The sequence below is a fragment of the Sinohyriopsis cumingii genome, chromosome 10 (assembly GCF_028554795.1).
Source record: "Sinohyriopsis cumingii isolate HCF-2022 chromosome 10, ASM2855479v2, whole genome shotgun sequence".
In the NCBI taxonomy this organism is placed as follows: Eukaryota; Metazoa; Mollusca; class Bivalvia; order Unionida; family Unionidae; genus Sinohyriopsis; species Sinohyriopsis cumingii.
The window spans coordinates 67,356,891-67,380,613 of NC_142970.1; the positions used below are offsets into that span (position 1 = coordinate 67,356,891).

The 23,723-nt window shown below is 35.6% G+C and overlaps 1 protein-coding gene across 1 annotated transcript in view; it reads left to right on the forward strand.

The window, feature by feature from the left end:
* Positions 1-19,573: 19,573 nt before the first annotated feature.
* The window catches only part of LOC149790322 (uncharacterized), a 36,392-nt gene continuing 32,242 nt past the window's right edge, over positions 19,574-23,723 (forward strand). Inside the window, exon 1 of the mRNA XM_089973445.1 lies at positions 19,574-19,726. Within this exon, the coding sequence (XP_089829571.1) occupies positions 19,579-19,726 (148 nt within the window). The 5' untranslated portion in view covers positions 19,574-19,578. The remainder of the gene's footprint in view (positions 19,727-23,723) is intronic.

Consider the following 23,723-nt stretch of genomic DNA (forward strand, 5'->3'; position numbering starts at 1 on the left):
GAGAGAGAGAGAGAGAGAGAGAGAGAGAGAGATCACAACAACTAATCACAGGAAGTTACATTTACTTTTTTAAATGATTGACGATGTGCGCATGAAGTACTTTCTTCCTCACTGTTAAATGAGTGCTAAAGACGACCTTGCAGTGCGTTTCTAAATCACCTTAGCAGGAACATAGACCGTCCCTATGCTAAATTCGATTCTCTACTGACTTCATTTATTTCAGCAAATTCAGTAAACACACTAAGGTGCCAGCGAACTGTCGCTGCTCTATGATGACAGTATTCGGAGAATTGTGATAGCTGAAATAAATATTTCGGTCAGAGTTGGTAGTAGGTCGTTGTCATTTAAGTACGTAGGTATGTAGAATGAGCGCGCTACATTCAGAAAAAAGAAAGAAATAAAGAATGAAATAATTAAACAAACGATCACAAAATCATAAATGTATTTCTGCCCTACCGTGTTACGGAACACGGATTGGACACGTTTCCAGTTCAGTTTTTTGACATGTTTTATATCTATTTATTTTGTATTATTTGTTAGTTTGCTTTTTCCACAGGGTTATGTGTTATGTATAATTGTATTTGATACTTGACCTTGTCCAAATTCAAGTGCATTTTGTGCCTAACCAGTAACATGGATTTTGTAAACAACAGAATACCTACCTAACACTTTCTCAATGATTGTGGATTAAATAGTCTGATAATTATAAATAGAAGTAAAAATGTTTATTTGGGTCTGGATCTAGGACCTTGAAATTTCCCATATAAAAACCTGGTCTACCTGATGTTTCCCGTGATCTTTATTATAATGTTTGTTGTTGTTATTGTTGTTATAGGGTTTAACGCCATTTTTCAGCACAAGGTAGGCTATACATGGCGGCCGGTATTAATGGTGGAGGAAGAACCCGGGAAAACCCCAGAAAGAACCACCGACCCACGAGAAGCTACCGGCAAGCTTTCTCACATATCCACATATGCCGAGCCTGAGACTCGAACCCACGCAGACAGAGGTGAGATGGCAGTGATCCGTGACGGAGAACGCTTTAGACCACTAGGCCACTTAATGTTTCTAATAGCCCCTATCTTGTTGACAACATAAAATGTTCTAGAAATACATTCTTGACACTCACCCTGGTTCTAATTGTGTGTCTTATTGTTTAATATTGTTTACTTTAACAATTACTCGATCTTCCCGTAATATGTTTAGAAGGGTCATTAACGCCATTTTTCAGCACAAGATAGGCACAACATTGTTGTGTTCAGTATTTGATTTCGGTGGAATTATTTATTCAGATTAATATTCACTGGAAATACACTTGCTCAGCTTGTTCTTGGACTGAAACATTATTTTGGAATCATAGTCTGCTACTACAAGAAAAGTTTTGGGTTATATCGTTGTGATACATCACCTTCGAGGTGAAAGAAACATCAACACGTTCAATATTTGATCATATTTTGAATACCACTGAAATTCAGTATTAACTTCATACATTTGGACTTATGATACAACTTTTAGGATTATTTAGGGATTTAATTCATAATACTGTACAATACGCTAAGTTAATTTTAAAGTTTCACTTTGTATTTTAGGAAAATAAATTTATTTGTTGAATTTTATAAATACTATCAATTACTTAGTTTAAGACCACAGAGTCGTAACACATGGCACACATTACTATCTTTTACATCTGGCTATTCGTTCACCAGAAGAGCGCTTGGTAAGACATGCAATACGATTCAAAAGTGCATCTAGTGGTGGTGGCGGTGGTGGGTCTATACTATATTTGTGTGTATCTTGCAGTAAAATATGTTAACATTTCCACTGAAATGCACAAAACTTACATGGATGCCACAAATGCGCAAGATTGATAAAATAAATGTCGCATTATCAGAGACGAAATGTTATAATTCGGATACTGACACCACCAACACCATCATAGATTATTAACATCGCCTTGACTTAAAGCATTAATTCAATTTACGAAACTACCGATGAATTTAGTGATGACTAAAAATTGAATCCAAAGACAAATGTAAAATAGGATTTTTTTCTTCTCCAAAATTCTACTCATGCGAACTGAGATATGCATGAACTTGGTCATTGAAAATCTCTGGACGACAGTCATCAACTAGGAACAAACTGGGTGGTTGTCATATTTTACAACGCAACATGGTGGAATATTATTGATTACGATATTACAGATCTTAAGAGAAGACATGATCCGTGGGCTCATTTCAATCACACGAGATTAAACTGAAATGATTCGATGGGGGCAATATTGTGTATTTTCGTCATTAAAGAATTAATTGGTTTCCGTGAGAGCATTTTCTTAACGTTTTGGATCTCATTCCCTAGAAACTACGCAAATTAGAAATGTGATTTGGTGACCATTATTTAAACCTGTTTCCATTATCCCGGAAACTTAGAGGCCATCAATGTTAAGACTAAACAATAACATATTATTGGAATTAGTGTCTTACTTACCAGCGTTGTAGACACTAGATAATGTTCATATTACAAATGTTGCATCTGGTTTGTATTTGTATTTGAAGAAGAAAAGAAGAAAAAAAAAGTTTTGTGTATAGATTGTATCGCTTTGAGGAGGGAATGCCTTGATTCTTTATCGCATTATTTGTAGATGATTGATTCAGCTGGTGGTATTAAACTAATACTGAGTTAGAATTCTATTTGTTTGTTTGTGCCTATTTGATGCCTCTTGCTTTTCTAATATTCATTCGGATACTCCTTCAATCCATTCTTCGATTTTATTGACTTTCTATGTGGACGTTTTCCTTCACGTCAAAGAAGTTTTTCGTGACTTTACGGGGATTTCATTTACGTCCACTGTTTTCATTTACCTTGGTGATTATTGCATATATAGCGGTGGGTTGAACAGTCATGATACATCACCACAGCTTGCCATAATCAAAAGGCCACTATATGGTGACCCAATCGATCTGAAGGGCTCACTAGACCACATCATACGTCATAAGCCAACTAAAGAGATTCTTGACGCCTGCTCCGACGCCAGCACCAAACATTCCTTTTAGGGCGAAAGAAACTTAACTTGCATACGGTATTTCATATTCGCTCCCTAAACCCTTTCCGGTCACAGCTCTGTGAATTTCAACTTTGATCCATTTGCCTCTCCGTTTAAAAAAATAGAAGCGACCTCACCCCCCCCCCGACAACCCAACCCCCTCCTCCAAAAAAGTACCCCAAACAAACCAACTAAAACCAAAATTCATCCGAAACAAAACTTACAACGACTCGTTAATATCGCGTGAATATAAAATTTGTACGATCGCTAAACTATTAAGGGTAATTTATATTCCGTATATTTTTAGAAACATTAAATCCCCTTCGTATACTAAATCCTAAGTTTGAATACAATGAGTAAAATTTACATATGTTATTATTACAATTAAAATATGCGGCTAAAACACTACTGACCGACGGAGACAACTCGTACAAGTGGGCAGAATTTGATTAACAGTGTATCGTTAGCGTTTCAACTCGTCGTTGTGTTAGCACGCCATGCTTTCATATAACTAACCGGTCGTACATAGCCTAAGGATCGTCTACTACGTAAATCCAACTGAACTCATCAACGTCTTTACATTGGTAAACTACTCCTTTATCTGAGGCAAGACAGCTATTACAGCGGCACGCTGTCGGGTTCTAAATAAATGATAGGTCACATGTAAAATGATACAGAGACATGCAACAAGCTTCACATCATCTCCCAGGTGGCATCATATTACGACCTTTAGAAGGAATTAAATATCACAACTTTGCAGATGGACCTGCACCCCCCACCTGATTATCTAGAAAGCACTTCAATATGGTGATAAGAATGCGCAAACCATAAAGTAACGGCTAAAGTACCCTTTGAATTTGAACATAGACATGGGTGATACACCCAAAAGTATAAGGACGTATTAATATATCCAGATCCTGAGTTCATTTCTGCTCCTTAAGTTATCCAGGAGAAAAGCACCACATTCAGGACGTTAGTACCTGACCACTGCTCTGTAGGTACCGTATAAATTGGGTCCATCAACCAAACATTTGAATGGATTGCATGCAGTAATATCAAACAAGAAGTAATCCTTAGTATATCTCTCAGTGGGATAAGATCACTGGATAACGGCAATGCTTCCAGTACAGAAAATATGTTAGGGAAGTCTACTTGAGACTAAAAATAGCATACACTGATCGTAGTGCAGAATTTACGTGGTTATCCTCACGTACTAACAACATTGGAAACTAGGTAGCTAAAGCTAAACTATCTGTACCTATTATAAAAGCTAAACTATCTGTACCTATTATATATATATATATATATATATATATATATATATATATATATATATATATATATATATATATATTGGAATAATGCCTACAAGTAATATACCTAACGATCAGGCAGAAATCCGAAGAATACTGGTATGAGGTATGGTACAACTCTATTAATGGACCCAGTCTGTATAAAATACAAAAATAAATTAGCCAGAACATTAACACAGAAGAACCCTTATGACACCGAAATCATGCATATGATCATGGCTGGCACAGTGTTTTGAAGGATTTGTCTTGGTTATAAAAAAAAACATGTATCCTGGATATAAAATGCACTTGTCCCTGGTATAAAAACAGGTATTTGCCACACAAAATATCTCATCCCAGAAACTCTAAGCAATATTTGAACTCCCGCCCAAAGTATAACAGTACAACACAGCTAGCTGTAGATTATAAGACAGGCTACCCCCCCAAAAAAAACATTGCGCGCCCCAGACACATGATTGAGAGGCAAGTAATAGTTCTTCATGTAGTTAAAAAAATTAGCGGAAAAATATAAAATAGAACAATTGTCGAACGGTAAATCTATTCGTATTATGTGTCCATTTCCCCAAGTGACTCTCAAGTCTCGTGCTAAAGTAAGCCATCACCTTTTAACGTGTCCCTTGTGGATATATATGGTAATACGATGTTTGAGACGAGAAGAGACAAGCAAAGTTAATGTTTCGGAATGTATGGGTATGAGCAAATGCAGGCAGAACCCAACTTTTCCAAAACCAAGACGAAATTGTGTTCAGTTATAATTATTCTTTGGACTAGATCGTTATTTTAGGATTATTATGAATTCATTTTATGACATTATGATTATACCATAGTGATAGAGTATGACTGATAGCACATCGCCACTTTCCAGGCTATTGGTACGTCAGCACATTCAAGAAATGAATTCATTCGGAATACCATTGGAATTCATTCGGAATACTATACTTTTGGACTTGTGATAGAACGTTTAGTCTCTGCCATTTCCATCATAAAATTCCTAACATTTCTTTGACTACGCTGAATTCCTTGTTAGTTTCGTAATTTTAATGTTACTTACATATCCGCCGAGACCATGTTCTAAGTTCTCGTTGTGGTCAGAGCATTCACCAATGCTAATTTTCCCTCGTGGTCAGATTAATATTAGTCATGTGCTATGCATATTTGTAATGTTAAATTCTCGTTATTGGCCATTGTGTCCCAATCCAAGATGGTCAGAAAGTGAGTTTTCGCTATGAGTCCATACGGTTATTTTTGAATCCGTACTGTCCCTATTAACTACGCATGTGTGAGCGATCGTCAGTTTGCTAGTTCATCTATAAAATATGTGTGAATGGATGTACGTCCGTCGTTCTGTCGAAATGGAAGAACGCATGGAGGACTGGATGAATAAATGGAAAGGGATGAAAGTGTGAATAGCTGAATAACTGGACGTATGTTTCCTGACTTCTGCATTCCGTCATAGTTTATAATGTATTCGACAGTGTCAGTAATTAAAGGTGGAAATTATAATGTATATTTTTTATACTCCACACTGCTTATGGTGGGTTCTATTCAACAAGCGCTAAATTTAGATTAAAAAATATATCGTGTCAATAAATAATCATCCGTAAAAATCGTAAAAATATACTCTTTAATGATTTCCATTTTGATGAAGGGTACAAGGGACTCTTTGAAACAAAAGCATATAACATTGGACTATGGTTAATTATAAGATTATACGTTAAAGCCTGATGCGAAAATAAAATCGTTCTGGATATATTTTTTTAGCTTTTTTCCTTCCATAAATTCATCATGAGACTGATTATAATTCCTTCAGAACGGTTAATAATATAAGTTTCAAATTTGTCTTTAAGAGTCTTGAAAAAAAAAAACAACCTCGTGAGACACGAATCGTCATTGCACGTACGTTAGTACGTCCTTGGGAATCGTCATCATTTCCAGTTAGTCTTTAAAGAGGCTTTGACTCGTGGGATTTCATTATGTGTATAGTGTTTTGAAAATGTCAGTCCACACCTGGGTGTTACCATATATGATGATGTGACGTGTACATACATGGAAATCGTACCAGGATTAGTTCCGTTGTCAGCATTTTAGGCCAAACCATCGCAACACATCCATCAAATTGAACATGTCGTATTTCAAATTATTTTGCGTTTGTATCTTTCCGTCAGTTTCCTTGTGTGTCAATGATACCCTAAAAGCTTGCAAGTTGGACAGTTTACCATTGTAGACAAATTTCAGTATAACACGTTACCAAGGCCTTTGGTACGGGATATCTGTTATTATTTTCCAGTAGCGACCCTTTCCGAGGTCAAAATCACCTACACTTCAGATGCTAACGGCATAACTAGGATTAAATCAAGTAAGTAGTTATATATACAAATTATACAGCATAGAACAATCGTTTCAAATGCACATGATCATTGTGAGATTCTTTCAGTCAGGACAAATTATAGCTGAAACAATCATGTTAAATCACAGCGCAGGAAGCGCGATACATTGGCAATGCCATTTCTAGATCTTTGTATCCTTGGATCTATTTTTTTTCGTGGCAGGCGACACAAGCAATTAACAATTACAAGCGCAAAAATAAACAAAATATATATATTTACATACCTTTTTGTTTTTTCAAAACTATGTACGTCCGTCGTTCTGTCGAGATGGAAGATCGCATGGAGGACTGGATGAATTAATGGAAGGGATGAAAGTGTGAATAGCTGAATAAGTGGACGTATGTTCCCTGACGTATGTATTTCCTCATAGTTTATAATCTTCTTCGACAGTGTCAGTACTTGAAAGGTGGAAATTACAATGTATATTTTTTATCAAAACAAAATCAAAGAGAAAAATACAAACATATCAAAGAAAAACAAGTAACTGTGTACTACAGAACTATCAAGTATTCCAATTTGTCACGGATAATAAATATACAGCCTCCGTTAACGGACACTATAATTGAGCTGAAATTCTCATATAGTGAACAGATTTGATGTTCCCTTGTCTAGAACTAGGTACAAATTTGAATTTTGCTCGACAGAAGCCTGGCGTGACCAGTGGAACTGTTTGGCAACATTATCGAGAGAGACAGGTATAGAAAGAAAGTGAGAGAAAGAGGGCGAATGTACCGTGTATAGTCTTGTCTGATTAAAACACAATGATATAAAAATGAACAAGCCGTATTTTCAGTTGTACTGCTTTTTCGTCGCTTTATCAGGTTGCATGCGTCAATGACGGACAGGAAACACGCACACGCACATGTTTACGTTCTGCAATGTAATGGAATTGCATTTTAGAAATATAGTTTAACAAACTCTGATGACAGTAGGAAAGAATACATTTGAAAGGCACAATATAGAATCCCACTAAATGACGATCTTGAGCTTGAAAATCGCAATCGATCATTGAGAAGAAACAAAAGCAGAAAACGAGAAAACGCAGTCATACAATAATAGGTCGCCCACAAGGGACGAAACCTCTGTGCTGAAAACCTTTAAAAATCCTCCCCTTTGAAGGCAGAAATTAAACTACTTTGTACGGGTCTCAGTTTCTGTTCAAGATACAAAACCCACATAAGGAACAAGTTCTGAAAAACACTGATGAGTTCAACAACAAATTGAGATTTAAAGTCTTTTAAAGTTTATTTCGCCGAGAACAAACATTGCAAGCTATTTTAATTCTAAATGCATTAATAGTGATGAAAATAATAAGTTATGTAGGTCGTATAATGTAAAAGCTGTACCTGGCTTTAATTAAAATACATAATGAAAGAATAATCTCCGTGAAATGTCCCCTCCCCCCCCCCCAGTATGTGTTCATATCTTCGTCTACATTTTCTATATCATGTGACATAAAACCCTAACGTTTATCTGCACATAGTATAATGTTAATTCGTTTGTATAAAATTGCCAGCTCTCTTTAGCCTGTAGTTTTAATTGGATGGGTATTAACATAGTTTTTATTGGATGGGTATTAACATAGTTTTTATTGGATGGGTATTAACATATTGATGGGTATTAACATAGTTTTTATTGGATGGGTATTAACATAGGTTTTATTGGATGGGTATTAACATAGTTTTTATTGGATGGGTATTAACATATTGATGGGTATTAACATAGTTTTTATTGGATGGGTATTAACATAGTTTTTATTGGATGGGTATTAACATATTGATGGGTATTAACATAGTTTTTATTGGATGGGTATTAACATATTGATTGGTATTAACATAGTTTTTATTGGATGGGTATTAACATAGTTTTTATTGGATGGGTATTAACATAGTTTTTATTGGATGGGTATTAACATTTTGATGGGTATTAACATAGTTTTTATTGGATGGGTATTAACATAGGTTTTATTGGATGGGTATTAACATAGGTTTTATTGGATGAGTATTAACATAGCTTTTATTGGATGGGTATTAACATAGTTTTTATTGGATGGGTATTAACATATTGATGGGTATTAACATAGGTTTTATTGGATGGGTATTAACATAGTTTTTATTGGATGGGTATTAACATTATGTTTGACGTCATGATAAAATAACATCTACACATAATTTGTGATGGACAGTCGCTTTAGTGATATGTCGTCGTAGACACTGAGATAATCAATACATGTAGAAAATCTTTGTCACCTGAAGGCCTGAATTTACTTTGACGCCCAAAACAATAAATTAACGTAACCACATGACGTGGTAAAAGACACAGAATGTTTATGTTTTCTCGGAGAAGGAATGTTAAGGACTCCGAACTTAACCAATACTGAGATGCAGTTTAGATGGACGTGTTATTTCAAAGTGGTGAATTGTTGATAATTGCTGACCTTATGGTTTTGTTTATAAGTATGCAGTACTATTTATCTGCACTTAGCATAAAAGTTGATTATATAGTGACAAGTAAAAGTAAAATTATAAACTGTAAATATGATATGCACAAAAGATTTATGAAGATACGTTCTTCAAAATACATGCAAGCATCAATATTTGTTTCAGCGATGATGGGTCCTGAATTACTTTTATTTTTAATGTAGTTGTCAAAATACGAGTGTATTCTAGCGTTGATGGCAAGCGGCCATTAAAAACCGTTTTCTTACAATAACAAAAATATAAAAGTGCATACTTCCTATTTTGGAAAGGTCTAAAAATGTCATCCTGGTCTAAAAATATCATCCTGAAGATTTAAAAAAAAATACCACACAGATCTAACTGCTATGGGAATTGGTAAGCTCTGTGCATCATATTTAGCTTGAAAGCAGTCATATACTTTGGAAACCACGTTACACTTACATAAATACAACAATCCAGGTATCCAGTGCTCGACAGTATAATTTTCTTTGTACAAACAGAGAACATGCACATGTCGCTTGGCAATATATTTCCATAGTGACATTTTTTGCACGAAATGTTCAGACTCCTGCTATGTAGGTTACAGTCTGTCTGTCTGTCTGTCTCTGTCTCTCTCTCTCTCTCTCTCTCTCTCTCTCTCTCTCTATATATATCCTTAAGCATACTTCATTTCATATGGGGTCTGCGAAAGGAACATTCACGCTTTTCACGCTTTTTAATAAATTTCAAGGTCATAACTAATTGTGTTAGTATTACACATATTGTATATAAGTATGCTTGTATTTAACGAGCTTGGAATCAATGATTAGGATTTCATAAGTGAATTTGAGAACGGAGAATGTAAAAGATAAGAAAATTAACTTTATGGAGTATCTAATCCACATCTCTTGACACACTTGCCACACGCTCATTCCCATCAGCTGTTTAGAAAACAAACTTTGGCGCGGTAGGAAGGGTGCACATTCATAGAAGCGTTTCTAGATTTTGTTAAAGAAGTATCATTTTCTTACAGAGCTCGACCTAATATCTCTATTATTTATCGCCGAAATGAACGTGTTTAATGATATATTCTTTGGCGAAAAAATAGTCGAGGTGCTCTCTTTTTGTTCACTGAAAAATATTAGTTAGAGTACCCATCCCTCACCAAAATTTCAATTATTTAACAAAATGACTTGTGTCATAAATTTTGAGCCAAAATTTACAGTGCTTGAAGTGTTTTACCTTATTTAACAAATGCGGGGAATAATTAATGCAAACTATCTCACAGGAGTTCTACTCGACATGTTTTCTGTTTTTTGGTTTAAATGGCACTTTTAACATATTGCTGGCTCTATCATTCCGAGGAAAAGGGAGCTACGTACCTTTTCTAGGGACACGCAGAGGCAGCCACTAAGGCTGTCTAGAATGGGCATCAAAATCGCGACTCTTATATTACGAGTCGGACATCTACCGACTGAGTTAGCGCGACTTCCATCCCATCATCCAGTTTTGGGGTCTAAAGACCCACCTCATTTGCTTAAATGCATATGACATATATTCTTTGCTGTATTTATTTAGAAACGAATTTAGTTCCAAGAGCGGCAGATTCTCAATCCCAGGGTATTGTATTGGTTACTATCATGTTGCTATAACTCTTTAACTACTGTACGTTAATAATGGTTTGCTATTACGCAAGAAAATGTACAAAAATGATTCACGATTTAGTTGATATATGAATGACAATTAAGATTTTAAAAAACACGAGACGCAGTGCACATGGTCCTTGTAAGTGCCGCCCCTTTAACAATAACATTAAACAATATTTACAGAAACGAAAATTTATTACATTTAAACAACTATTTTCACATATAAACCTTGAAAAATATTTGTTGACTTTACGCTTAATTTGACAGTGATGACTCTCTTCGCAAATACAGAAAACAGTTTGACCAAGATTATTTAAAACTCAGATAAACTTACTGGTGAGGTTGATAGCTGACTAATTTGGATAGTAACTGATCAGTGTGGATGATAACTGACTAGTGTGGATGATAACTGACTAGTGTGTATGATAACTGACTATTATGTATAATAACTGACCAGTGTGCATGATAACAATTGAATATCGTATGTACATTTAACAGAACAATATATGCCGGAGTTAATAAAATCGGTATACGACAAGCAAAGATTTAATTCTAATAACATAAGTTTAGATTAAGAGCAATTGAACATAATCTGTAAATATATGAAATGACACTTGCGAAGTAAAAGAGCACTGAAAAAACATTCAAGTCATAAACGACAAACAATAAAGCTTGCTATTTTTTTCAAGAATTGCTTCAGCAAGGCATGTTGTCAGACATATTGAAAGTCGACGTAAACAAATACTTTGAATTGTCTCATCAAAAGTTGAATATTTTATTCGAGGTATTTTGTTACAACACGATGATTCAAAATTGCTTCGAAAGGCTAACATTAATTACGGAATCTTAAAGTGATATGTTAAATTACGTCGAGATAACTCTTCCAGATGTCTTGAGCAAACTGTCACATATTGTAACAAAACGATCTTGAATCATAATGCCTGCAAACAATCATGAATCATGATGCATCAAAACAACCACAACTCAATATGCATCGAAACAATCAATCATGATTCATAATGCATCAAACCAATCATGAATCATAATGAATCGAAACAATCATGAATCATAATGCATCAGAACCAATCATGAATCATAATGCATCGAAACAATCATGAATCATAATGCATCGAAACAATCAATTATGATTCATAATGCATCAAACCAATCATGAATCATAATGCATCGAAACAATAATGAATCATAATGCATCATAACCAATCATGATTCATAATGCATCAAAACAATCATGAATCATAATGCATCGAAACATTCATGAATCATAATGCATCAAAACAATAATGAATCATAATGCATCAAAACAATAATGAATCATAATGCATCAAACAATTATGAATCGAAACGCATCAAAACAATCACGAATCTTAACACATTTATCAGCATTGTCAGAGACTGCTTTGCATGATTGCAAATCATGATTTAGTTACAGTGATTAAAAGTTACAAACATAGGACATTAACTGATGTTATCCATGCAACGTCTTTTCGCTGAACAACTCTTATACTTCGTGGTCCCAAGATCCATTTATAAAGTCTTGTTAGAAGTCTAAGATATTTGCCGGACTTCATCAACCATACTAATACTCGCTCTATTTTTATATATGCAGTTGTGTACTCTTGCTGGAGGGTTAGTCATGACGGGTCATGTGATACAGACCGAACTTACATTTGGACTCTCAGTCGACGTCCCACCGGGCATAACCAATCGGAGTTACATGAAATATATACAGCTCTACACAGTGCATGCATAAAGGCAGATAACCTTATTCCTGTGATACATTCTGGACATTGTAGTTTATAAAATATTTCAAATGTTTAAATCTCACAATTTCCTCAGATAGTAGGTGTATTTCAATACGAGTATCAATCGCACTGTGCAATGTGGGATGAGAACGACATTTATCAAAAAGCTCTTCTTAACGGCAAAGATATAATAGATTTTTGTTTCGTCGCAATTGTTTTATATTTATCGATAGTGTTTTAACTGGAAACGACACGTGACAAGCAAGATACCAAAGATATACCACAAGAAAAAAACATTTAAAGCATATTGTTTACTTGAACATTCATTGCTTATATGATCACTAAGTTACTCATATACTAATTATATTTACTTTAAAAAATTGGTACTGTGTCTTGTACGACAAATGAAAATGATAATGAACCACAATTTTTCTCAACATTGTCTAGGATCCTTTCTCACTATACTACTAAACAGGTAACATACATTACTTTACTACAAATATCGCCTAATGCATGTTGATACGTGAATACATACTAATAATCTTTAACGAGAGAGAGAGAGAGAGAGAGAGAGGATTTCGCAGAATCATTATTTATTCAGGTAGCAAGTATATTTGAGATTTTAATTTATGTTGTGTCTGTTGTAACATTGTGCATGCCTTATCCTTTAGAGACAATTCAATCTTGTCGCCTGATTATGGAAAGGAATAGATGGCTTGGTCCGCAAAGTCTCACTCTCACTACGTTATATAGAGGACACGTCATTAAAAGTATATACCTAAAATCAGAGTCCTTAAGAATAATTCGGGTTATTTCAAGATAACCTCGTTAACGACTAGAGTCTGATGAACTAGACTGGTACATCACATTTGTAAAGAGAATTCGAAATAAAAACGTCCAACCGTGCATCATCACCAAATATCTCATTTGCGTCGCTGTTTCCTGAAGTTGATTATTACATATTGTTTTACTCGTTTCGTTCAATCGATCGATGGAGAGAGTATACCAATGACCGTACCGAAGAAAAAAATGGAGGGAAAAGGACAAATTTGGAACCTACAGTTAACATCTTTGACAGTTTGCTGGTGCCCAGCCTAAATTGGCAAACCAATTTCATTGTCCTTTAACCTGTAAATTTGTGTCTCCGTACTAGCTATTGGAGTGTGGAACAGAACGCATATGAAATGGTGAACTAGAACAATGGTCGTGGTGCATGGAAAAATTACAGAGATTCAGTACTTTCGTTAAGATGGAGGTTGCTAATTATGTAGGGTCTCGTGTGTATCGAACGTGCGACGCAGTTGTGGGCTAACCTTGAGTGTTCAGCTGATGGTTTTTTATATCCTTAATAAGCACACGTGTACACGAGTTGCATATGTGTCTTTTTATTAGTGTGCGCGCAAATTGAAAGTTCGTATTAGATTCTCGAATTTTTAAAATCGAATTATTAACGTATAGATTGATTATCTGCCTCACCTATGGCGTAAAATGCACATTATCACCAGGTGAACGTTCCTTATTATTGAAAAATGCCCTATAATGTGTGTGTGTGTGTGTTTGTGCGTGTGTGCGCGCGCGGGGAGTACGGTTTCATTTCTAACATTATTAAAAGTTGTATATTTCTCCTCTAGCCTATATATAATCCATGATTTCATTTATCTTTATTAATCTAAAATTAATTCCGTTGTTTCTAGATGATAATATGGGCAGGACACTGGCTATAATTGGTCCGTTTTCTCCCATTTAGATCTATGAAAGAAATAACACCTGATTTAGTGTCTCCTTCGCTTTCTCTACTTTAACTTTAGAACTTTAGCTTCATGAACTTTGGCAGGATTTTTCTGGGTTGCTTTGTAAAATTGTCCAATTGGTTGCCTTGGACATAAATTTTGCCATCGAAATATACAAACTATTTAACAGAGGCTAAAATTACCTTATTTTCCAAAATTAGTAATCAAAACATTATTTATTCCCAGACTAAATTTATCTGATGGTTATTGTAAAACGTTGTTGTAACCGACTATTGTACCTATTTTCACCAGCATATCACATACAAAAAATAATGATAAAAATAGACCATTTCACCATCATATCACGTGGCAACAAAAATATAAAATTTCATCATCATTTTTCATGGCAACAAAAATAGACCATTTCACCGACGTATCACGTGGCAAAACAATAGACCATTTCATCATCATGTCACACGGCAATACAAATAGACCATCACCACCAAGTACATAATTTATAGATATATAGTGCTGAAAAGTTAAGGTAATATTTTCATCTGAGTCGTATCCTTGCTGAACCAGAATTAAGTTTCCCAATAACCTTACCGCCATGTCTAGCCTATCGTGTGCTGAAAAATGGCGTTAAAACACTACAACATTTATATCTGATATCTATTATTTGTTATCTAATGTATTGAATGCCGAAAATATCAAATAATGACGGGTAGACATTCATTTTACATCTAACCCCTTCCGAATTGCGCCTCTTGGTTCGCAATGTTTACTTTCTGCTACATTATTCCACTTGCCGAAATGTATTTGTTGAGAACTCGCTTTATCTTTCAAATGTGTGCTTTCCTTAATACGATTTGTTTACGGAAACCTCGTCATGTTGTCGTAATGACAGTGATTCGAGAATGGATTTATTAATACCCTTTGTTGCGTATTGTGTAATTACACTTTTTTACTGCGTCATCGGTGATCCAAGATACTACTATTTCCAAATACCTCTTGTCATTGAGGACATAATGCAAACAGTTTAGTACAGTTCAAGGTCATTCCGCACACCCCATTCCCCATCCAGTACTGAACTGTAATATCAAAGGACGAGAATGTCTGGATGAGAGGTAACTGCATCAGTCATGTCATATGGGTCGGGTTTTGGTTTTCTCAAATGACATTTTTACGAAAATGCACAGCAATACATTGCAAACTGTATATCCGATTAACGTACGGGGGACTTTTAACGAAATCAAATACTTAAAGAGTAAGATGTATGTAAGTATAAAAGACTTTTCAAGGAAATATTTTATAACAAGATTTCATCTCAGGCGACTTTAATATTCTTTTAGGACACTAAGATGTTCCAAATATGAATCAAATAGATTTATTATTATAACATTACATTTCAGTCTTGCAGTGCTGTCAAAAAGTTGAACTGAAAAGTTTGTTCTACTGTCTGTGCCTCGATCATAGCATAGTGAGGATATGAGGAGGCAGGGAAATATAATGTCAGACCACCAAAAGTAGCACGACTATTACTCTTTCTCTGATTTGTGGAGAAAGGAACAAATTCTATCAATTATATTAGTTGCAAAACTTTGAAAATAAACCGCTCCGATGGCCTAGGTCGGATGCTGGAGGTCATGGGTTCGATCACCGGCCGAATCATATCAAAGACTTATAAAAAAGGTACTAACAGCTGCATCGCTTGGCCCTCAGCATTAGGAGGTTAGTGTTAGGATTGGTCGGCCTAGTGTCAGGATAATGTGACTGGGTGGGATATCTATGCAGCATGATGCCCAAGTGCTAGACCTCACTATAAACTGTGACACTGCAGACATCGTAGCGATTTGACTAAAGAAAGGTTAAAACTGCGTTAACCATCCGAATCACACACACACACACACACACCTTGAAAAAAATAAAGATAAATCCTGGTTCGAAAGAAATACAAAGCGCATTCCTCTGAACATTTAATGGTTGGTTCCTTATCACTTCTATGTCGAATTAGTTCCTTAATCCCTTTCAAAATTGTTGTCACGCTATGTAAAGTCATCTTTCAGATAAACACTCTTTATTCGACATATATGCCATCTGACTTACAGCATTTAGTATATAGTAGGTCCCTTGCTTGTCTGATAAATACTTACGTTGCGTGTCTAGTATCCACCATCCTCAGTAGCGGACGATTTGAAATTTATCTAATCATCTATTTTATGTCTTTTTGTCACTGACCTTTGCCTATCTCTGTATGTCTGTCTCTCTTACTAGGTGTGGTAATATGATACGTCTTTCTCAATGCGCACTTAGTAATTAAGGGTTCCCTCTTTCATTACGATATTTAAACGTTTTACAATGAAATTTTACATAGATTTTGCCTTGTCGAATTGAAAAGCAAGAACAATTTATATGTAAATAATACAAATGATAGCTATTATTGTGGACAGATATGTATTTTGAAACAAATATTCGAGATTATTGTTGTTGTTGTTGTTCTAGGGTTTAACGCCAATTTTCAGCACAAGATAGGCTATACATGGCGGCCAGTATAACTGGTGGAGGAAGAACCCTGGAAAACCCAGGGAAGAACCACCGACCCACGAGAAGTTACTGGCAGGCTTTCCCACATACCCACGCTAGCCGAGCCTTGGACTCGAACCCACGCAGACAGAGGTGAGATGGCAGTGATCCGGAACGGTCAGCGCTTTAGACCACTCGGCCACTCGGGGCCCCCGAGATTATTGTAGATATACAGTTATTGTAACTGCTTTACACGGACTTCATCAGTTGAGTGCTCATCTTTCTACGGATGTTTCGTCCCTTATCTCAAAGCACCCTCTAGATTGCGGGGCGGCAGTAATGATCAAGTACTGCCAGTCTCTGATGGCTGTCATATTCTATCTTCATGTCTGAGCTAGAGCAAACTAGACGCTTTCAATGCGGCCCTGCGCAGTGATGTTATGCATGCCTTTCCGTATATTCCCTGTGTAATAAAAATGTCAAGTGTACACATTACGTTGTTCATAGTGGACTGCTAACTTGTACACATAATCATTAAATGATAAGATGTCAGGTAACATGTAGGTATTTAAAATGGGTCAGTAATACGATAGTGTTTAAGGATTGGTTTGACTCGCTTTATATAGAATGAGACAACTAAAATCACTCCCCCAACAATATTAATAAAGATATGGCTTATAATGGCCTGATCGACAATTATAATAACAATTCACTAATTAATGCCACACATCAGATAACTAAGTAAACTTTCAAAATCCAATTAAATTTATATCAATACCAATTTAAGCCTCTTCATGTACATGGCGATTTGCGTATCATTTCCTGCAGTAACTGATTTCTTCATCCTACATCAAAAGGATTCTTTGACCGTTACCGATACAAAATTCTTTTAAAATATTTTTTTTTTATGTCTTACTTTTCTGCAAGTTTTTCGCCATGTCAATGTATCATCTTGTACGTCTATCTTTTGTTATATACGGTAAAAAAGGTCATCAAGTACTGACTGTATATTGCAGCTTTCAACAGTGCTAGGTTAAAACTAGAAAGTGTTATTCCAATGACACTCCTGTGTATGCTGTAAAACCTGTCCTGGTCATTTAGTTGTTACCTTTGTTACCTGCATAATAGTTATATGACTTCATTGACACTCCTGTGTATGTTGTAAAAACTGTTATAACCATTTAGTTGTTACATTTGTTACATGCATCATGTTCATAGGACTCATGGAACTAATTCAGTTCCCATAGTAAACCTATGCAAACACCAAGCTATCAAAAGTTCAATAAATTTAAAGTTCTAAGTGCTCATGATCAAACATATATATATATATATATATATATATATATATATATATATATATATATATATATATATGTCAGTATAGATGAAGCTTTTGTGTAGAGAAAAGGCGACGAGCCGCGGCATTTTCTGCGTCAAAGAGCCAGGTGCTAATTTCAGTAATGAGTGTTCCAAACTTAAACTGTATATATATATATATATATATATATATATATATATATATATATATATATATATATATTTCTAATTTATTTGCACCCATTTCCAGAATGATTACAATGTTTCCATACAATTAGTACAGTGTGTCCTTTAGTATAATCCAACTCTGACCACAACAAACAATCAGTCTGCGAACTGAACTGTATCCTTGATTAATCTACATACGTTTATAAGAAAAGCACAATCAAGTACTTACACTGTTTCAATCTGTTTTAATATGAGCGTCCAAGAAACAGATGTGATGTAAATATGATACATTAAAAAGTACATTCATTCAATTATAATTACAAATCGGGTCCCATAGTGTTTGTTTTTCTTAAGCTAGTAGTGACTTGCATCTTAACACAACACACTTATTGGTACACTAGCAAATGTATGTTTGATTATGCGAAACCTACTAATTGGTACAAATTAATTCAGTGGAATATTTATATTGATGCCACATGTGTAGTATTAGAAAACATTATTTGCAGATTGTGCTAGCCTCATTTTTGCTTTGCATGCTTTTCAAAAGCGTACTTGATTTCACAAATACAGACTGAACAGAGTGCGTCACGACCTGTAAATAACATTTTGCTTTATTGCATAGGAAATACACGTTGAATATTTTAGGAAACTGGGCATACAGAAACTGGTTTTCTGATATGACAAAACGTATCAGCGTTCACGAAACTAAGATCACCACTTGTTGAATTGTATGTGTAGTTAATGGATTGAAGGTTTATGGGTTTAATACCAATTTTGTCAGCACTTGGTGATTATATCTTGTGTAGGAAGAACCCGGGAAAAACTACCGACCCATGGGAATATACTTCCTAACTTCCTCACATAACCACATTGGCTAAACCCAAGACTCGTACCCATGTCGACGTTGGTGAAATGGCACTGATCCGTAAAGGCGAACGTATGAAATCGCGAGGCGACTCGAGACCCCCATGTATAATTAGCGGTAATATAGTTTCCTAGAGTATTGAAAGCGACGTATTGTAACATAGCTTCAAGCACATTTATTGTTTGAACGCATTCTACTAGACAAACTCGTAAAAATGTCTTCACGAATGTTCATGCTTTGAAAAATATCTGAAGTACCAAGCATTCCAGATTCAGGTCAACCCACGCTGATAATGTAGCATGCCTACAATTCGGAATACTACGAACACTTTCGCAGGGGATAGGTGCTATTATGATAAGATATAGATTGTGCATGATTTACAATCGAAATGGTATCAAGACAAGGAGCCAATCACGGTCTCCGTACACACGACACGAAGCCTTATACAAGTAGATTAGACTGTTCCATTTGCCTGTTGAGAAGCGGGAGAAGGGCTGTCGACAGCAGATCACTGTTGCCACCGAAAATGAAAATTGGTAAGATATATTCAATTTGTCTCAGGTGGCAGGGAACATTTTCGTAAATTGGCCCCTGGCAAATTTCTGAACTTTAGGCTACTTCTAGGGATGTGGCTGTGTATTAATGAAAGATATGGATATATTTTTGAATTTGGTCTTTCCGACTCGTGTTGTTATTGAAATTGATGAGAAGCATATTCACCTCGTGTAGAAAATGCACATTACCTAGCCAACGAAATACCAATAGTCGGCTTGGAAGAAGAGATAGGCAATTATAGTAGCATATACACTGGTTCAAGGCAAGTAGAATATCTAACAAACTGCCCGGATGATAATTATTTTGAATTGCATCAAGTTATTAAGTACATTATCCTTTTAAAGCTTCTCACGCAAGGAACGGGCTTGTGTTTGTACTGTGAGTATCGCGTGTTCACAAAAATGACCTTCGAACATGATAAATACATGTATAAATTTGGGGGTGATGTGAATCAACTTTTTATTCTGTGACTTCCCACTGACATGCCATGCAAGTGAATGATGTTGATATATTTGACTTTATTATACCTATCCAAAAATATGAACCTTTTTGACCTCACTCGTAACGAATTTTTATATTAGGCAGGTGTATGCAACATTAAATCTGTGCATACAATCTGTCATTTGCACGCCCAATATTCGTGATATCTGCGATGAAGTCGATTTTGCCCAACATTCCATTTACATTATTTGGAGTTTGTCTAAAATATTGAAAGTGCTCTGATTGTAATATAGTTTCAAGCACTATATTTATCTGGCCGTATTCTACTAGACAAACTCATAAAAATGTCTGCACGACTTTTCATGCATTTCAATGAAAGATATCTGAAGTAACAAGCGTACAGGATGCAGGTCCACCCACAGTGGTAATGTGGTATGCCCTACAATGCGGAATGCTACAAACAATTTCACAAGGGATATGTACTATAAGTGCTATTCCGATTTTAAATCAAGCATGATATATATATATATATATATATATATATATATATATATATATATATATATATATATATATATATATATATATATATATATATAACATAATCCAATCACGTTCTCCGTACACAAAAGACGAAGTCGTATACAAGTAGATTGGTGTTTTCCAGTTGGTTGTAGAGAAGCAGAAAAAGGACTGTCGACATGAGATCAGTGGTCGCATCCGTAGCTTTGACAATTTTTCAGTCATATTATTACGGCGTCTGCAGTGTGGCAGTTTATAGTTATGTCTACCACTGGGGGTTCATGTCCCACCCAGTCACGTTATCCTGACACCAGGTCGACCAGTACTAACAATAATCTTTTAATGCTGATCGCAAAGCGAGTCAGCTGCAAATACCATTTTGTTTTTTTTTATAAGCGTTTGGTATAACTTAGCTGGGGTAAGAACCAACATCGGAGCGGTCATCGACGACGGAAAATAATCTACGGCGAATTGGAATATATTTGCTTTGCCTGTTATTTTGCTATTCTGATGACATTGCGTAATCTAATAGTGTATGTCTGTCTGTCTGTCTGTATGTATGTATGTATGTATGTATGTATGTATATATGTTTGTATGTTTTGTATGTACGTACGTACGTTTAGTATGTATGTATGTATAACTTCCATATGATTTAAGCATATATGGTGAATACGCAATCAAACTCGACCAATTCCGTTGCGCATTCGGTGTAAGTTGAACCAGGAGTACCATTTTTCTCATAACTCAAACACCATATACAAAAAACGAGCATCTTACTGTCAGATTAATTATCCTCGGCAGAAATGATGCCATTGTGTCCGGTACTCTCAGGCTGGTATTCGCAATAGCTTAGAGCAGCAGCACATCAAGGCTGTACAATCTTGAAATGCCTGTGATGCGCCATTGTCAAACGATAAGTGTCAAGCTCTAGAGCAAAGCGTTGGCTTGAGTGGACGCCGCCGATGTTTTGTGTGTCTACAAGGATCTCTGGCTGTCGGTAAAAGAGCGCAGTTATGAGAACGTCTTGTACTTTTGATGTCGTTTGCGATAACGATGATATTCTTCAATAATTCTGTTTGGACTGCCGTCATGTAAAGGTGAGGATCATAAACGAGCAAGTCATGAATCACAATCGACATCTCTAATTTTCTGGGTAGATCAGCAACTTCAGGTTAGATACTTTGTGGGTTGTAATATGGCAGTGGTTTCACACGCCGTTGGCAGCGCCAAGATTCTCGCCACTTATGTGGCAGTCCTTTATTTCTTGGAAACCGCGTCAATCGTCTCCGTCTAGGATAATCTCAACAGGAATTCGAAACACGTCTAGCCAGTTCTATGTATAAAGACATAAGTGTTCAGACGTTAACCGAGAAAGAGATGGAATACGAACACATATGATTTATTTATGGATGAGAGGGCAGTCAAAATATCCACGTGCCTAAACATTATTTGCAAAATGGACTCAAAGATGATTGCATATCATCTGTAGGAATTAGATATTTCGCAAGATTTCTATCATTCATGCTAGGTATATCCTAGTCAGTTTTGTGTGCTATTCGATAAAACTGTAACACTCACAATTGACAAAAGGACATAGACAAAGACAAATAACGTATCTGCTATATAAGCTTTGTACAAGCTACCACGTACTCACCAGTACCAGGAACAGCTATACTTCTAAATGGTATAGGGGAAAGCGTATCCACTTTCTGCTTGGTAAAGTATATGAAACAATGGAGAAATATAAAAATCGGAACAATCAAAGATCTCCTCGATAATGAAGTTGGCTTCTTTGAATTAGTGATCCTTAGTTTCATGCTATCTTTTTCGCTTTAGGATGGCATACTTTCTTTCTTTCCCGCATATATCTCATACTGATCCAATGACGTCATCTTTATATGTTGACGAGTGTTCAAGATTGTGCAATTGTTGAAGTCGAAGTATTGCAATTCTCCAGATACCTCAAACTTTCGGCATTATATATATATCTATATACATATATATATATATATATATATATATATATATATATATATATATATATATATATATATATATATATATTCAATATGTTGGACATACGATACTTCTTTAGCATTTTCAGCTAGTACTGCATGCATATTAATTCATTAACAGCAGCAATTTAGCTCTTGTTAACTTTATATATATTGAAAGGAACATGGATTTAAAGTGTTGGTATAAAGCAATTTGATACACAAATATTGATGTATATCAAGTTACGATCATCCCATAACGCACTAATGCTCATTTATAAACATTACTTCAACTTTAGGTTATATTATCAGTAGGCTATCGTTTCTGTATTCTCTAAATCTGTGATGAATTTCAGCTAATTAATCATTAACCTTGTAATAAAATATCGATACAATATTAATGATCTCCGTCTTGTAAATGAATTATACATGGTACGCAATTTCATCGAAATGCTCTCTGCTTTCCCATTGGTCTCTCTCACTATCTCTCTTTTGCATAAGCGTGGAGTGAGAGAAAAAGAAAACTGAACTCGCACCAAATATTCTACAAGAACCCGAGACTTGGTTTTGGTTCGGTGTACACATTCTTAGCAAATTTCTAATTAATTTTATACAGTGTTCGCAATAAAAATGAAACAATTATTTCAGTAAGCTGTCATGATTGGATTGAACATTCATTAGTTAGGAGGAGAACACTGTAAGGACCACTTTACTCCTTTCCCAAGCCTTTGTGTCTGTGTTCGTTTGCAAGGTTGCAGTTATCGACCAAAAAAAGAAACATACGGATGGACATTGAATAAATGACTTCCCTAGCCCAACACCTCATCTCTTTCTCTCTCTCTCTCTCTGGGTCTTCGAGTGGCCGAGTGGTCTAAAGCGCTCACCGTTCCGGATCACTGCCATCTCACCTCTGTCTGCGTGGGTTTGAGTCTTAGACTCGGCTAATGTGGTACGTGAGAAAGCTTGTCAGCAGCTTCTCGTGGGTCGGTGTTTCTTCCTGGGGTTTTCCAGGGTTCTTCT